Here is a 16,501-nt window from a genome sequence, read left to right on the forward strand (position 1 = left end):
TTGATGCACCACATTTTTTATTGCAGACACTGTTCTCAGTTGGTACCAGTGTGATTGCAGCTGTTTGTTTCTCTTTACTAGGCAAAACCCCCTAGATTACCTTTCATAGAATAAGTCATGAATTGTATATAGAAGAGAAAGGCTTTGGTCTGAACACAAAGTGACATGCAGTAAATCACACTAACAGCCTTCTCAAACTTTTTTAGAATGTTTTGTGCTAAAAGTAACTACAGTAATGTTCCAAGAAACCAGAATTTTAGAAGAAACTACTTTTAATAAGCAGCAGCCAGTAGTGTGTATCATGCTAGTTCCTTTAAAAACACCCGTTACCCATGTTGTCAACTGAGGCGTTTACTCTTGCCTCCAACGGCTTGCACATGACAAACTTCTACTGTAGCGCCCAGCTTCTTCAGTTCACTCAGCCAGATTATCTGCTTGTGGGACAGGCGATCATTGGGACCTTTCACTTCCACCAGCTACAAAGAAATGTGGATGATTGATTGATTAGTAGTATGCCTGCGGAGGAACTGAAAGCTCATTAACTCCCACAGACTAATGCAAGTACTCTTTATGGCTGTTACTTACAACAAAAATACCACATATTTAGCACAATGGACGGCCGAGTGGGTGCTAAGTTATTAACCCATGTTCCAAAGTTTAACTGTCAAGAGAATAAACTTTTATACAGTAAATATCCACCAAAACACAGATAGAGCCACTGGTGAATGAAGCTACCTCATATTCAAAAATTGATCATCTGCAACCTCACCTGTTCCAGCTGATACTGACAGCAACTTACTTATTCAGATGTTCTAGAGAACTAATTCCTGCTATTCAGCTGTGTTTTATAATAAATGTATAAAAAGTTGCTCCAGCAGCTATGTCCAATAGTCTCCTAGTACCCATTCCACTACCATGCAAGATGTGATACAAACCATGACTGTTTACTCAATTTTTGTAGCAAACATAGTTGTTGTATTCTCATATATTCAAGTTTTTGTGTAAGTCGTGACATTAGCACTCCTTGCTAACAGAATGTGTATGACTGATTGATAACAGTTGCTTTACAGTAATTTTAATCGAAGACCTAGTCTACAACAATACCTAGCCACCTCTTGCTGTTTCTCATTGTGCCCATTAAAGCTATAGCAAAATGTGATGAAATAGCAGATAAACAATCACCTACTACTTGCCATAGCTTCTGGGCAGCTGAGCAGCAGGTTTAACTCCACCACAACAGGAAAATACAGTTTGTATGGACTGACAACTGGAAGGTTTTGTACCTAAGGGTAAGATCAGCTGAGCACAGAATACTTCCATGATCTCCCAATATACCTTGAAGTGATTAGTGTGAGTACGCCACACAACCAGGTCAGGAAGTCCCCCTCTGCAATGGCGTAGATCTTTGGAAAGTCGCCTAAAAACACCGCTCAGAAACATTCCTCCAAGGCAAGAGACAAGGCTCTGTAAGAGAAGGTTTGGTAGTTGGCTTTTTTTTCTTTTCCTTTAATTTCCTGTACAGCTATTATTTCCCAACTCTCACAAGAATATTCTTCGGCCCGTCTCAGCTTTTTGTTTAGTCACATGTAACAAGAAACGTAAGTAGATGAGATGTTATCTACAGCCATTTCCCTGCTGTGTTCCCAACTACGGTTGCAGGAGAAGTGACCGTATCAGAAAAGAAGAGTAACAGTACTTACTTAGGATTAGGGAGAATTGTGCTGCAGTCCCCACTCAAGTCCTCCCTCCCACCACTCACCATCAGCCATGGCTCAGTGCCTCAGTACAAACTGTGAGCACGCTACGGCCATGTGTGATTTAACAGCAAGCCTAATCAAACAGATTGCCCGTTCTGGACAACAGCTGCTTACCTGAACTTGCTGGAGGGAAATAAAACGCCCCCAGTTAACTAGTGCTGCTGCTTTTCCCTCCTGAGTGGTCCAGATGTCAGCGATCAAGTTTGCCAGTGTCTCTGAGGAAGCTGTATGAAGCTGCTGGAGTCTGGCCTCAATGACATCCCTCCTGTTGTCATAGAAGCTGTCAGTGTATAAATCCAGGGGGGATGTCTGTATAAAAAGGTAAATGCAGTTCTGAGGAGCTGGCAGCAAAGCAGCAATTCCAAGAATGACAATGCCCTACTTCATATTTTTCTTATCATCTCAACTACAAATTCACTCAAACAAACACTGAGGCAATTTAACTTGCACCTGTCCACCACAGAAACCTTTATTAAATGGAAAAATATTTGCGCATATTCTAACACCAAATGCCAGTGCAACAAACGCTGACCACACCTTAGCCTGTGCTCTGTTGGTTTTTGACCTCTAGACAGAGGTTTCCTTTAACAGACAACAAAGAGCTATCTGCTCTCCTAACTCTCCAAGGAGTAACATTCTAGTCAGGATTTGGAATCAGTATCATCAAGACTGCTCAGCTACAGTGAGCAGTTTGAGGTGGAAAGAACAAAGCAAAGCAGTGATGAAACTAGGGAGTATTCTGCAAGCTGCCTAAAAGCAGAAAGCATTATGCATAGCACTGAACACATTACTGTATAAAGTCACTGCAGCAATTACTCAATTTTGACCATGGCTGAAAAAAAGCTATTAAGTAGTAGCTGAGTGCCATTCTAGCTTGTCAAAAATCAAATGCAGAGCACTTACTTACTTAGAAAATGGCAAATATCAGCCTTACACAAACTGCTGCCACAGCTAATCCCACAAAAATACAGCCTAGGAATGATTGAGTGAATCAGGTGTGAGCTTTCAGCCCACCCTTGTTCATGCCTGAGGCTCATGATAGCTTTGCTCTGCATTAATAAGTAAAATCTAGTTTACAGAAAAACAGATTTGCAAATGAGTTGTAAATACTGGGCTTGTTATAAACATACAATTTTTTTCCCCTTTTTTTTAAGTAAGTAGGCATAATCTGCATATTAGATTATATTAAAGGAAATGTATTTAGAAAGGCAGGAGCTACAGTAAATGGTAGTTTGCACTGACAAAAACAAAGAATACCTGCTTTTAACACGTGACATTCATACAATTAAGGCATCTTACAAGAACAGCAGATACTCTGCAAGAAAAGTTATTTGTATGAATTCCATTTACCAGTATTTCTATGGCCTTCGGAGCTACAGCAGTCCCCTTCCTGTCCTGTCTATGAGCCTGCAAGTGCCTTCACATCCCACCTCACAATTCCAAAGCAAAAAGGACAACCGTATCTCAATTCTTTCTGCAAACAGTATTCAACCCTAAATTTACTTGGTCGAGATGAATATAAGACAAGTAGTAAAAGCCATTTCAAAGAACTGTCATTACTCTGTAGTAATTTGCCTCTTTTCGAGTAGCTCTCCAAGGATATGACCAAGAACACACCGATAAGCAAGTGCTCGTGGCTTAAGATATTATCTTGAGACATGACTGTATAGAGACTCATAATCCACGTCAACATAAAATAAACAAAACAGGTTAAACTTCAGATTAGTGGGACAGAGTGTGGCTCATGTATTCATAGTTTTGAGTTTAGTCCTATTGGCCTAATAAAATAATTGTACTGTTTGATTCTCTAGATTTTTACATCCTCTGCTTAAGGGACTATCTAAGGATGGCCTTGAGGGAACGTATCATCTCCCTCTCCGCCAATTAAAGAGAGACATTTGTAGTGGTCACTAATCAGGGAGACAGACACCTCCAAAACCACCAGTGGTGGTTTTCAACTCAGCCACAAGGATTTCTACTTCAACTGGTGAATAAAAATAAAGGGAGGGATGGGAAGGAGGGAAGAGAAAACCTGCATGTTTCACCTCTAAAATAAGAATAAATTTCTACCTAAGATATCTCATACTGATATAAACCTATAATTTCTTACAGTACTAATAAATCCAGTTAAGAGGCTGGTCTACCTCTGGGCCAGGGTTCCAATTAGAAGCCATGGGTTAAGGTGGAAGAAAGACGACAATCGTCTGGCCTTTTTTAGTTCTACAATATTTTGAGATGGCTTTTTAGGGTTTTCTTAGCAAACTAAGAAGTCACTAAAAGTAATCAAGGTTTCTAATTGCAATCAATAAAACTGTTTCTAGCTGTAATTTGTAGGATGTAAAGCATTTAGCTAAAAGCCACAAGTTCACCTGGAATCATTAATCTTAGGGTGTAGCAGGGAGTTGTTGTTCGGTTGGGGGAAGAGGGGGACCGGTAGTGTTGTTTGCTTGTTTGTTTCTTTGACAGAAAGGAAGGATGATCCCAAAAGCATAAACAAGTTGGGGGGGGGTGGGGTGGGTGTTAACAAACCCGAGTTTAAAAAAAAAGTGACTTCCCTTTAAAGGCTATTGAAAAGAAACAAACTTTTTTTTTTCTTTTTTCAATGGAATGCGTCATCTTCAAATGAGATGAACAATGCTATGGCACAGCAGTATTCTTCCACTGACTATAAAGGAAACCTTGACCAGTGAGTTCAGACATACGACACATGCATTTAGCCAGATGAATCCCACCCTATCTGACTGTCAATCCAGACTTACATAGCAATTAGTTACCAAGGAGTCCTTTAGTAACAAGCCCAATATAACAAATAATAAAACCAAGCAAACATCAAGATCTGTCTGGAAAGTCCCTCAGAATAAAATGTTAATCTAATCCTGAATAAGATTTTAACATGGTTACACTCTACAGCAATGGGTAAAGTAATTAACTAAAGAAAGCCTTTTGAAATTACCTGATAGGAATTTCTGAAAACATCAGGTATGTCATCCATGAAAATGATATCCCACATTAGAATACCATACAGCGTAATAAACGTTGAGCCTTCCCCATGAATACCTAAAGGGCAAAATTTAATAAAAATGGAAACGTTAATTTCTACAGCAATCATCTCATACAAAGAGGTAATAAATCATCATGATCCAAACCAGAAACATCCTATGGTCAGGTTTATACACAGCTGAAGTCAGTATACACTAACATTACAGCATCAAGTTGTAAATGCAGTTTATTACTTCCACAATTTGCTAATGCCTTCTATTTCCAGGCCAGTGGCCTTCATTTACAGCATAGGATTAAATTACTATGCCCTGTCATGAATAAGGTTTACTGTTCTAACTTTAGCAATTTTTAATCCACAAATTTTTTTTATTTTTACAGTAAAAAACTAACGCATTAATACAAAATGTTTATATATATATATAAATGTTTTATATTATACACATACACATATACATATATGTATATGGAGCTATACATATACGTGTATGTATACATGTATGCCCATATATGTGTGTATATACATCTATGATGTGCTGCAAAAAGCACTCACCACCAGCAGACCAAGGCCCAATCAGTATACTAAAAATGTAATACATTGATAACAAAATGTTTGTATATATAAAAATGTTTTCTATTACATTTACATATACACATATGCATACATATGTGCATGTATGTGTATGTATACATGTACATATATACACACACATATATGTATACATGTATGCACATGTGTAATATAAACCATTTTTACATATAAACATTTTGTTATTAATGTATTACATTTTTGAGTAATACTGGCTGAGCATTGGTCTGCTGGTGGCGAGTGATTGCTTTTGCATCATCTTCCTTTTTTTCACCCCGTCACTTACTAAATTGTCTTTATATCAGCCCATGAGGGTTGGGGTTTTTTTTTAATATAGATGTACACAGACACATGTATACATACACGTGTAATATGTATATACATATATTTATGCGTACACGTGTGTACACATATGTACACATGTATGTATATATGTTTATATACATAAAAGTATATGTATATGTGCATATACCTATATATATATACACACACGCACGTGCATATTTTTATGTATTAAAAAAATTGTGGTGGGTTGTCCCTGGATGGCAGATAAGCCCACCCACCCAGTCACTTGCTAACTCCTCGAGCCCCAGCAGGCAGGGGGAGACAACTGGAAGCGCAAAAGTGAGGAAGAAAGAGAAACAAACAAAACCACAACCCTCAAGGTTTGTGATAAAGACAATTTAATAAGTGATGGCGGGGGGGGGGAAGAAAAAAAGAAGAAAAAAAGGTGATGATGCAAAAGCAATCACTCACCAGCAGACCAATGTTCGGCCACTCTCCGAGCAACAGCTACTTCGGAAAAACTTCCCCCTGCCCGGTTTTATTGCTGAGTGTGACATTTTATGGTAGGCAATATGCCTACCATGTAATGTCAGCTGGGGCCAGCTGTCCTGGCTGTGTCCCCTCCCAGCCTCTTGCCCACCCTCAGCCTACTCACTGCAGGGAGAAACGGAGAAAGCCATGACACTGTGTAAGCACTATTCAGCAATAGCTAAAACATCTGCGTGGTATCAACACTGTTCTGGTCACCGGTCTGAATCACAGCAGCATATGAGCTACCATGAAGAAAATTAACTCCATCCAGTCAAACCCAGTACAGGAATGTATATACCATATATACTATATATACATATAAAAACATATTTACTATACGTCATGTATTATATAGTAGTAAGAATAGGTAGTATGTAACACAGAGTATATAATACATAATATAGCATACCATAATAATGTAACTATTTAAATACTTTATATCTAATTATAAGTATATAATTGTATATATTTATAGCATATAATTGTACGATACATGATGTATACAAATTTACATGTTCCATATTATACTATTATATACATATATAAATTAGTTAATATACATTATATCTCATATATCATGTATTATGTGTTATATGTTAGATTATATATGTTCTATGTTATTATATTAGTAAAATATTGATAATATAGAATATAGTAAAAACATAATATATATTTATAGTATATAATTAGATCTTGCATATTGTATAATATTATATATAATTGTGTTATATTTATTGTGCATATTATAATTATATATTATAATGGAATATTTATAATATATATTATCCAAATCATACTTAACATATGTATGGCCATGTGTACATATTGTATATATTACGTCTTATACATGTGTACATATATAAGTATGTTGATATGAACACATACACACACACACTCTCCACACCTCTCTGGGCAACCTGTGCCAGTGCTCAGTTACCCTCATAGTAAAAAAGTGTTTCCTTATGTTCATATATCTATATCTACGTTCATACATATACGTGTTCATGCACGTGTATGAACATATATACATATGTGAACATAGGGAGACACATGTATGTATGAACACATATACATATATATACATGAACATAAGGAAACACTTTTTCACTGTGAGGGTCACCGAGAGGTTGTGGAGTCTCCATCCTTGGAGACACTCAAAAGCTGGACATGGACCTGGGCAACTGGGCTGTAGGTGGCCCTGCTTGAGCAGGGTGGCTGGACAGGGTGACCTCCAGAGCTCCCTGCCCGCCTCCACCATTTTGTGATATATGTTCTGTTATTAGTCTATTAGTATAATATATTATATACAATATGTAATGTTACATATAATACATATAGATAATAGAATATATGCTATGTTATTATATTATATATAATATATAGCATAGTGTATGGGGGCAGGGGGGGGGGCGGAAAGAGAGAGAGCGCATATGTGCATGCATTAAGGTGTGTGTATAGTGCTGGACTGGCCATTCTGATTCATTAGGCCTACCACTAAATCACACATGGCCACTGTGTGCTCAAAATTTGTACTGAGCCACTGAGCCAAGATGACTGACGGTGAGTGGGTGGGAGTGAGGAATTGAGTGGGGACTTCAGCACAATTCTCCCAAATTCCAAATATTGTCACCTTCCCTTTTACCCCTTTCTGATACTGCCACCTTTCCTGCAACAGTATTTGGGAAAATATCAGTAATATAAAATTACATTAAAATACATATGTTATATAAAAATATAAATTTTATCTTAAAAAATAACCTGCCTACCTTTTTGTATTTTGCTTTTTTCCTGTAAAACAGACCTATATATTCTTACTTGTCCATGCCTTTTCACAGCTCTTAAGTTGTAAAAATATATGGACAACTACTAACAAGAGCTGAAAGTTAAGCCTTTTCAAAAGAAGTTGCTAAGTGTCTTGCTACGGTATACACTGTTTTCATGTTCATCTAGTACCAGAAATCAGTGGAAGTTTAGCTCTCCTTAATGACACTCCCTTAAATGACATTGCTAGCGTTTTACCCCTAACAAATAAAATAGCTGTTCACTGATAAGAAAGGCAAAGTGATTTTCTATGGAGATAAATAAGAAATGTTGGGTTCTTTCCTAACACACTTCAAAACCACTTTAGGTATATGAAGGCAGCAAATCAGGTGGAAAATACATATTAGAGCATTTCGGTAAGGAAATTACATATTAGAGCCGTTTGGGAAGGAAACAGAATCAGACTAAAAACTGGTCTAATGAAATCAGCTAAAACTGGTCTATTAACTAAACTGCTTAGTAAATTGGTTCTTTACTCCCACAGTTATTTTAATGTACAAAAAAAAAAAAAAAAAAAAATTACTGTTACCCTGATCGAAACCATTCTGTCTGTAATGAGTTAACGCCAGCTCCTCAACTGAGCACATGACTGTGGATACACTGAAATCTTCACCTCCTTCTTCATCACCAACATCCTCCATTAGAAATACAGATTTTCCCATTCCCATCTGAGGACACATCTTTCCTTTGATCGTAACCTGAACATATTAAAAGAACTAGTTACTTTCCAGCATCACATTTAAAAAACTTTAGCTTAGGTATTTGAATCTCTCCTGAAACACATATTCCTCCTTTTCAGTTTTCTTAAAATCAGAACTAGACTTGTTTCCAAAAATCAACTGAATAAAATTTAACCTGCCATTCCCTTGAAATAATTTTGTTTAGCTTTTATAAACTGGCAAATTTTTCAGAAAAAAAAGTCTACCAAAAATGCTGGGCAGATGGGAAGGTAGTCTTTCTATATGCAGGACCAGGAAGAAAGAATACAGATGACTGAGGAGACTGATTCTGGACTGAGAAAAAGAAGGGCTGTAGGGAGATATGCGGTGATGAGGCCAAGAGAGAAAGTGAGGCTCTGCTCCGACTTTGCCCAGATACAATTATCTCTGCTACAGTAGGGAAATGAATGAGTTAAAAAACAATCCATTCCAATATGATGCAAGTGCATCATATTGCATCTTTGCATAGCGCATATTTAAAGTGCATAACTCCCAAAGGTTACTAAAAAAAACTTGCATTTTTTGAGCCATTAATCTAGTGCTGACAACATGCTAAGGTTAGTATTACTTTTTCTTACACACAGAACGCTTGGCCTGAGGACACCAGGGGCAATGCACTGGTTTGATCAGACTCTTCAGACAGAAAGGTTCTGCGTGTTGCTGGTAAATTAGTGGAGTTTATAGCTGATCAGATTCATAACACATATTCAGTAAAGCAGTGCAAATTAAATCTGTGTACAGCTGACTAACTTTAGCTGACCATTTAGTAAATAAGTAGAAATATTTGTTTACAAGAGGCTTTTGTTTTAGAAGCACATTTGTATTCATTTTCCTGCAGCACAAGTAAGTCGGAGGCTGGTGCATAGCACATAAGTCTCCCAGATTATTTTTTCTTGTCAGAAGAAAAAAAGACCTCATGAGTTGTTATTTCAGAAACCACCAGCAACTTTACTTACATGTGTCACATCCTCCACAGTTATGACTGGCAGATCATAAAACAGGTATCTGAACTGCTTGCAGCTTGGCGAGTCTCTGATTCGCAGAGCCCGCTGGTAGAGAGAGAGACGATGCCCAGTACGTACAAATGGGTCTGCCAGCCCATTTCTAATGCAGTCAATGGCCTAGCAAAGAGCAAGACAACAAGCAATAATTTAGAAAGACCTATGCACATCTGTCTGTTCTTACTAAGCCCAAAAGACCAATTGATTTAAGGAGCACAAAAATATGAATGCAAAACCCAGCATATGAGACAGTGCCACCTTTCTTAGTTATGTAACTGAAGTTCTAACTAGTAAGTAGTATTTTGCACTAGTAGTCTTCTGGATTCAAATTTGCACTAGTACAGTAAAAAGAAATTCCTGTCCATTTGTACTGATCAATATAAGATTAAGGAAGTGTAAATTCTACATAAGTGACCAGAAAAAAGAGCTGTTTCTAAGGCAAATCAGTTTAATATTTTCAAGCCAGTTTCTTAACAGCATGTAATACGGAAACAGAAGGACCAGATCAATTGTGCAAGAATGTACATATGGAACAAATTTTAGACCAATGTACTACTGCACTGAAGAACATCCAGGGTTAAATATGGACTCCAAAAATTAATTCAAGTCATGGTTCTGACATACTCTCTTTCTGTCACTTGAGGAAGGCACTTTGTCCTAATTTACAAATAAGGAACTGCGACTAACTCTTCCTTTGTACAACTTCTAATTCCAAATCTGGAAAAAGCTTGATATGGGAGTATAAGATGCAGAAGAGACAACTGCAGACATTTGACAGCCTATGACATTATTTCCTTTTAACAGACTTAGAGACTTAAAATGCAACACAAAATAAGAGCACTTTAATCCCAATTCTTAATAGCCTTAGTGAGGCAAGGAAGCAACACCAAGGAAAAAAAAAAAAAGTCATTCTCTGCTTATTTTAAATAACTCTACAACTGCTACTGTTCCTGGACTTAAAACTTTTTTTTATCTCTATTTTTCATTGTTGAATTAGTCAGGTATGTTTGGTGTGTTCACTTAGATTGGTCTTCTTTGTCTTTTTCGTTGAAAGTTGATTTACAGTCTGCCCATACTTCACTGTGACCTAAACAGTCTTACAGAGCTTCATTTTCAATCACTGACAGTATTTCTCCTTTGTAACAGACAGGAAAAATGGACATAATCTCCTGTACTTATAAATTCTCAGACCAGCATCTGATACAACTACCACCTGCTGTTTCTTGCACAGAAAATTCATGGAACTACAACCTAAAATGAGCCCTAAAATTAGTTAGTGGCTTCTATGCCTTGTTGCTCTTGCAAAGAAAGTCTGTGAAAAGCTGGTGCTGGCTCACTAGGAATTCAGAGGTACAAGCTGTACTGCAGCTTGCAGTTTTCTCTGGTTACTTTATATCCTGCTGCAGAAATCTATCCAGAGGTGGCAGAAAGTTCTACAGAGATTTACAATAATCCTTGCACACAATCCTTGCCATTCTTGTATGGTTATTTTTCTCATTCAGCTACATGCCAGTTAATCACTTAGGAAACTCAAAGACTGCTCACCATGTACACAGTTTCTAAAAGCCTGAACTGCATCATTCAGACTTCAGACTGGCAAGTTTACCCACTGCACAAATAATGTGTTTTACTTGTACAAACACACCCTACTGGGGTGTGCGTCCTACTGGAAGGGAAGAGGGCAAAGTTTCAGCAAAAGCTAAGATTACCTCAAAACTCCTTCTCCCCTCCTCTGTCTTCCTAAAAGAATTAAAGAGACCAGGATGACCACAGCCTGTAATACATGCTATCTAAAACTGCTAGTGTTATTCTTTACCAGTCTAAAGGTGGTCAGTTACAGTTTCTCCTGTAGAACCATGCAAATAGTTTAAATTTGTTGTTAAAGACTGACAACCCTGCCAGAGCTGTGTACAAGTAACAGATTAGAAATGGGGTTGCCTACTGTTTGAGCACTTACAGTAGAAACCCCACACCAAATCTGGTCCAGATACAGCAAACAACCTTCCCCCTACTGGCAACAGTTAGCCAAGGACTTAATTCTCTTAATTTTTTGTTTGAAAACATTCAAAAACTCCTTCCAATCATGTTTGTTTTTTTCATTCCAGATACAGCCTCATCATGACTCAGGTTCAGAAGCAGAAGTGTTTACTGCAAGAAATTTCTCTGCTTCTCACACTTTAGGCAAATTTATAAGGCAGAACAGCAAGGAAGCTGCTGCCTGATAACTCCATATAATCCTTCATGCCAAACAGTGTTCATCTATGCAACAGGAAAAAGCAGGCCAACCAAGGATGAGGGTACACTTGATATTCAGTTCCTTAAGAAAAACTGGTTGCCTGACCTTGGAATTCCTACCAATATCTGCATTTTTAGGAGAGCCTACCCCACTGTTCTTCTCATATGAAGTATTTTTTAAAAATGTTTTCAGACAATGACTGCAGTGTTTCCAGCTTTACAGCACGCAATTGTGAAGATACCTTCTTAGTGTTTTTCAGGTGCTGATGTAAATTCAGAGCAAGGCGATCCCACCATCGCCCTCTGCTGTCAGTACAATACACATCCTGAGACAGAAGAGTCTGCAGCTCCTGCACCGCTTCCTGTAGCAACAGGATTATATCTTTATTAATTGAGTTAGAAAACCAAGTTGAAGTTTCCTTATATGATTAGCTTATCACTTTCCCTTCTAATTACTGGGTACTATAAAACTTTGTCGCTGCACAATTCAAACCCCATTTTTACTCCAGCACCCAGTGTATTCAGGTGCACGGGTGTATCTTAAAAACTCTATAGAGATATTTTTATATAAACTTAAAGGTTAGCTGCCAAAAATACAGTATTTTTGTCCTTTCTGTATTCCTTATTGTATATGAAAAAGACCTGAAAGTTACTTGTTGCCTTTTTGCAGAGGCAAAGTCTTTTTCAGAATAATCTGGTTTGCTTTAACACGTAAGTCAGAGGCCTTTGGAGAAGTTAGCTCCTAAGGTGAAGAGGCAGGGATTTCATAAAAGACGTTTCTTCCAAGATTTTCTTATTTAAAAGCAATAACCAAGTCAAGTGAAACACAGATAACTCTAAATAACAAAACAATGTCTCAGCAACAGTCTTATGGTGTATTACATATGGTAATTCTCCAAAGCATAAGCAGAAATCAAAACACTTTAAAACTTTCTAAAGCAGCAAGAAAAAAAAGCTCTTCTTCCTTAAAAGAAACCTGTTCAGAGAACTGTAGCAAGTCCTGGCAAACACTATCACCATTTTCCAGCCACACCAGAAGTGTAAATTGATGTACAATGCTACATTAAACACGTATTCCTATTCACTTCACCACTTTACCTCATACATGTGAAGTCTCTGCAAAATTTCAACACCTTGAGAAAGGATTCTTGTATACACCCATCCAACTGTGAAATGTCGCAGATACTCAGGTAAAACTCTGTGATAGCTGAAAGGTAAAGAGCAGCTCAGATCAATTTAATGATGGCAATCTAAATTCTTAAAATTCTCTTACTAAGAATACTTATACCTAAAGCATTTACAAAAATTAAATGCCTTGTATATAAAAATTGAACTGAAATGAGTATTCCAGCTGCAAAGTCAAGAACCCAAAGGTAAGAAAATAGTTTAGCTGGGGTAGCAGGGGCAAGCTGCACTTGCACAGCATATTTTGGTTTCAGCAGCAGTGGAATTATTAGTTAATAAGTTTTATATCAGATGCAAAAAAAATAATTATTTATTACATCATGTTTTGTTACTGCCAACTTGTTCTCTTAAGTCAGAAGGTTAACTTTAGAAACACGGCTGAACAAAAAAGGCTAGAACAGGCATTTCCTGCCATAAAAGAAGACTAACATCTTTTGGGTAGGCACCTCTATGTTTCAAAACAAAGTCTTTTGAATGTCTTATTGAAATCAAAACAGCTTTTTCCACTCTCTTCAGTGTGAAAAGGAACAGACCTCAAAATGACCCTCTATGAATATTATTTTAAATCAGCTGCCATGAAAATGAATATAATGCCAAACATAAGGCTTTAACTTTCGGTGTATCGTTAAGCCAGAAAACAAGGTAACTGAAAGAAAAACTGATGAAGGACGCTTCAAAAACAATACACATTACTTCAGCTCTCAGATCTTTAGTAACATTTCCTGAATGACACCCACTTGGAAGTTTGAAGAGATGAATAACCCAGTATGTGTTCCCATAACGTCTGCAACATTCTTTTGTTCACAGGGAATTTTCAATTCTGCTTATTGCTACTTGTCTAAAAGCCATAAAACCAAACTATGACAAGGGAAAAATAAGGCTCTAGTTCTCCTGCACTGGCACATAGAACAGAAATGTTTCAGTGCTTCATCCATGCCTACCAATTCATTCCCAAGGTTTCATAAAAAAGGGCTTTTCATATAATCACTTAAAAGCTAAACAACCAACCAGGAAGTTCAAAGCTCTCAAGAACATCAAAGCTTCTAAATTTATCAGGCTTAAATAATATCACTAGTCCGTAAGCCTCTCTCAAAAGGAAAAGTACCAAAAGTAAAATAATACACTTAATAGTTTCATATGAACACTAGGCTAGTTTCCAGTTTACTACCTCAAAGAGGGGTGATTTTTCAGTTCGTTCCATGTTTCTTTTGCACACATATATAGATGATTAGCTTCTTCCCAGTTCCCATTTACCACTGCAGTGGCTATATCATTTGACAGATGAGCAGCAGTTGCATACCTAAGGGAAAAAACCATAATCATGGTATTAGGCTCAAAAAGCATTTATAGTTAGTTACAAGACATCAATTCCTCCACACAATAGCTTTTAAAAAACTCCCAGTCTCCAAAGACATTGAACCATGCAGCCAACTTTATTCTTAATCTTCTAGGATCAGCAGAGTTTACGCTAACAGGGTATATTATTTTAAAATTACTTATAAACTAAAGAATGTATTTTTTGTTTTGTTCAGAGTCCATTCTAATAATCATTCTGACAAATGAAGAAAAAACTTTCATCAGCAGATGATCATGAAGCAAATATGCTATTTTGGTTCAAAATGCAAGCCACTGTGAATTACAAGTCCTACCTGGACACAAAAATGCATTTAAAATCATTGCAAAAGTGCACTTCTACTTATTTACATCTGGAGTTCTACACGATGAATTCTTATTTGCCTACACAAGTACTGCAGTAAAGCTTTTCTAGAAGTAAACAGATTTCCAAGCTGCCAAAGGTCCCCCTACCTGATAAGATCTTCTCTGTCCTGGAAGACCTGTGTTTTCCTGTTTACAGTGTACCTGGGGAATACCATACGCCCCATGTTTACCATAAGGACTGTAGAGAGCTGGCCTTGACCAGCACTACCAGCTTCTTCATCCTCCATTGACTCAGACAGTGAGAATAGCAGCAGAATTCGAGAAAAGACAGCCCGAGGGCCTCTACAGACCCTGACAGATTTTCCAGCCAGGTCCTTCACCCTGGAAGAACAAATAAAATTATTATAACAAATGGTTTTTACCATCACTTATAAAAATTCAAATATACTGAAGTATGAAAATACTTTTGTTTTCAAGCCAATTAATGTGTAAACTTGATTTTCCTTGAAAGCAGCAGCTTGAGAAACTATATAGTGCATGTAACCTTTAGTGAAAAGCCAAAGAAATGCATTAACTAATAAAAAGTTTAAGGGCTAAACTTCAAGCAGAATAGAATTGGAACTAACTGCCCTTTGGGTGCAGCCACTACTGTTGCTATGCCAGGCAGTACCAACAAGCAACAAGATACGGTTTGCTATTAGGGCAACGTTTACAGACCACAATTTGAGATCCCTTGTTTTAGGGTATCTCCATTAGCACATCTTCATCCAGCTTTTTCATACATGACAAGATCTCTGTTACTTGTCCACAGGCCAGCACAGATTTAAAACAGGATTTTCTCTGATCTCACGGGATAACTAGTATTTCAGCTGTCACCTACAGCAAAGAGCATTACATTCCCAAACTTGATGTGGCCGAGCAAGTAACTATCAGCCTCTTTCTTGGAGTAGGGAGTAAGCCAGCACCAAGGACTTTTTTGGAAGGTAACTGATTTTCCCAGGTTCCTTTCCTTTTCCTGAACACATTTTTTTCTAGCCTTCTTTTATATAGTTTAAGCCAATATTCAGAAAACAATTTTGTTTGTTAGAGATAGTTACACAAATGATGCATCGTGCATCGTCATGCAGTTCAAATATCTAGTATCAATGAGAAAACATTAAATCTCAAGTGATACAAAGTATTTTCATACTGAAGTTTTCTATACCTGGCTTAGAATGAGGAAACAACCACAACTCCTTAAATTTAAACATCCTTACTTATCACAAAATCCCAACATCCTCTAACACAAGATAATCATGGCTGTGGCTATGATCACTTCACGTGTTCTCCTGTGGACCAAATGAAGTGCAATGCTACTGGAGACAATGACACCAGTGTAAAACACTGTTTTTAACAGAATGGGAACCACTAGAGCTCCTGTTGTATTTTAAAAACAACAAAGACCAAATGCAAACCTCCCAGTTGTGAAGCTCTGCCAGTCCAGCCCTAAGCTAGCATTAGGCCTCTCTTTTCGCATAAAGAAAGACCTTACTGATTCACATATGTCCTGGTTTTGGCTGAAAGAGAGTTAAATTTCTTCCTAATAGCTGGTATAATGTTATGTTTTGGATTTAGTATGAGAATAAGGTTGCTAACACACTCATGTTTTCAATTGTTGCTAAGTAATGTTTAGTCTAAACTCAAGGATTTTTCAGCTTCTCACGCCCAGCCAGCAAGAAGCCT

General features: G+C 37.4%; 1 protein-coding gene across 2 annotated transcripts in view; it reads right to left on the reverse strand.

Annotated features, from left to right (window-relative positions):
- The window catches only part of FAN1 (FANCD2 and FANCI associated nuclease 1), a 27,118-nt gene continuing 10,617 nt past the window's right edge, over positions 1 to 16,501 (reverse strand). For both annotated transcript variants that reach the window (XM_041123849.1, XM_030015223.2), the window contains 10 exons: positions 14,927 to 15,160; positions 14,289 to 14,420; positions 13,034 to 13,142; positions 12,178 to 12,297; positions 9,656 to 9,820; positions 8,510 to 8,678; positions 4,711 to 4,814; positions 1,872 to 2,066; positions 1,336 to 1,464; positions 1 to 476 (listed from right to left, as the gene is read on the reverse strand). In XM_041123849.1, the coding sequence (XP_040979783.1) occupies positions 339 to 476; positions 1,336 to 1,464; positions 1,872 to 2,066; positions 4,711 to 4,814; positions 8,510 to 8,678; positions 9,656 to 9,820; positions 12,178 to 12,297; positions 13,034 to 13,142; positions 14,289 to 14,420; positions 14,927 to 15,160 (1,495 nt within the window). In that variant the 3' untranslated portion in view covers positions 1 to 338. The remainder of the gene's footprint in view (positions 477 to 1,335; positions 1,465 to 1,871; positions 2,067 to 4,710; positions 4,815 to 8,509; positions 8,679 to 9,655; positions 9,821 to 12,177; positions 12,298 to 13,033; positions 13,143 to 14,288; positions 14,421 to 14,926; positions 15,161 to 16,501) is intronic.

This window comes from Aquila chrysaetos, chromosome 5 (assembly GCF_900496995.4).
Source record: "Aquila chrysaetos chrysaetos chromosome 5, bAquChr1.4, whole genome shotgun sequence".
In the NCBI taxonomy this organism is placed as follows: domain Eukaryota; kingdom Metazoa; phylum Chordata; class Aves; order Accipitriformes; family Accipitridae; genus Aquila; species Aquila chrysaetos.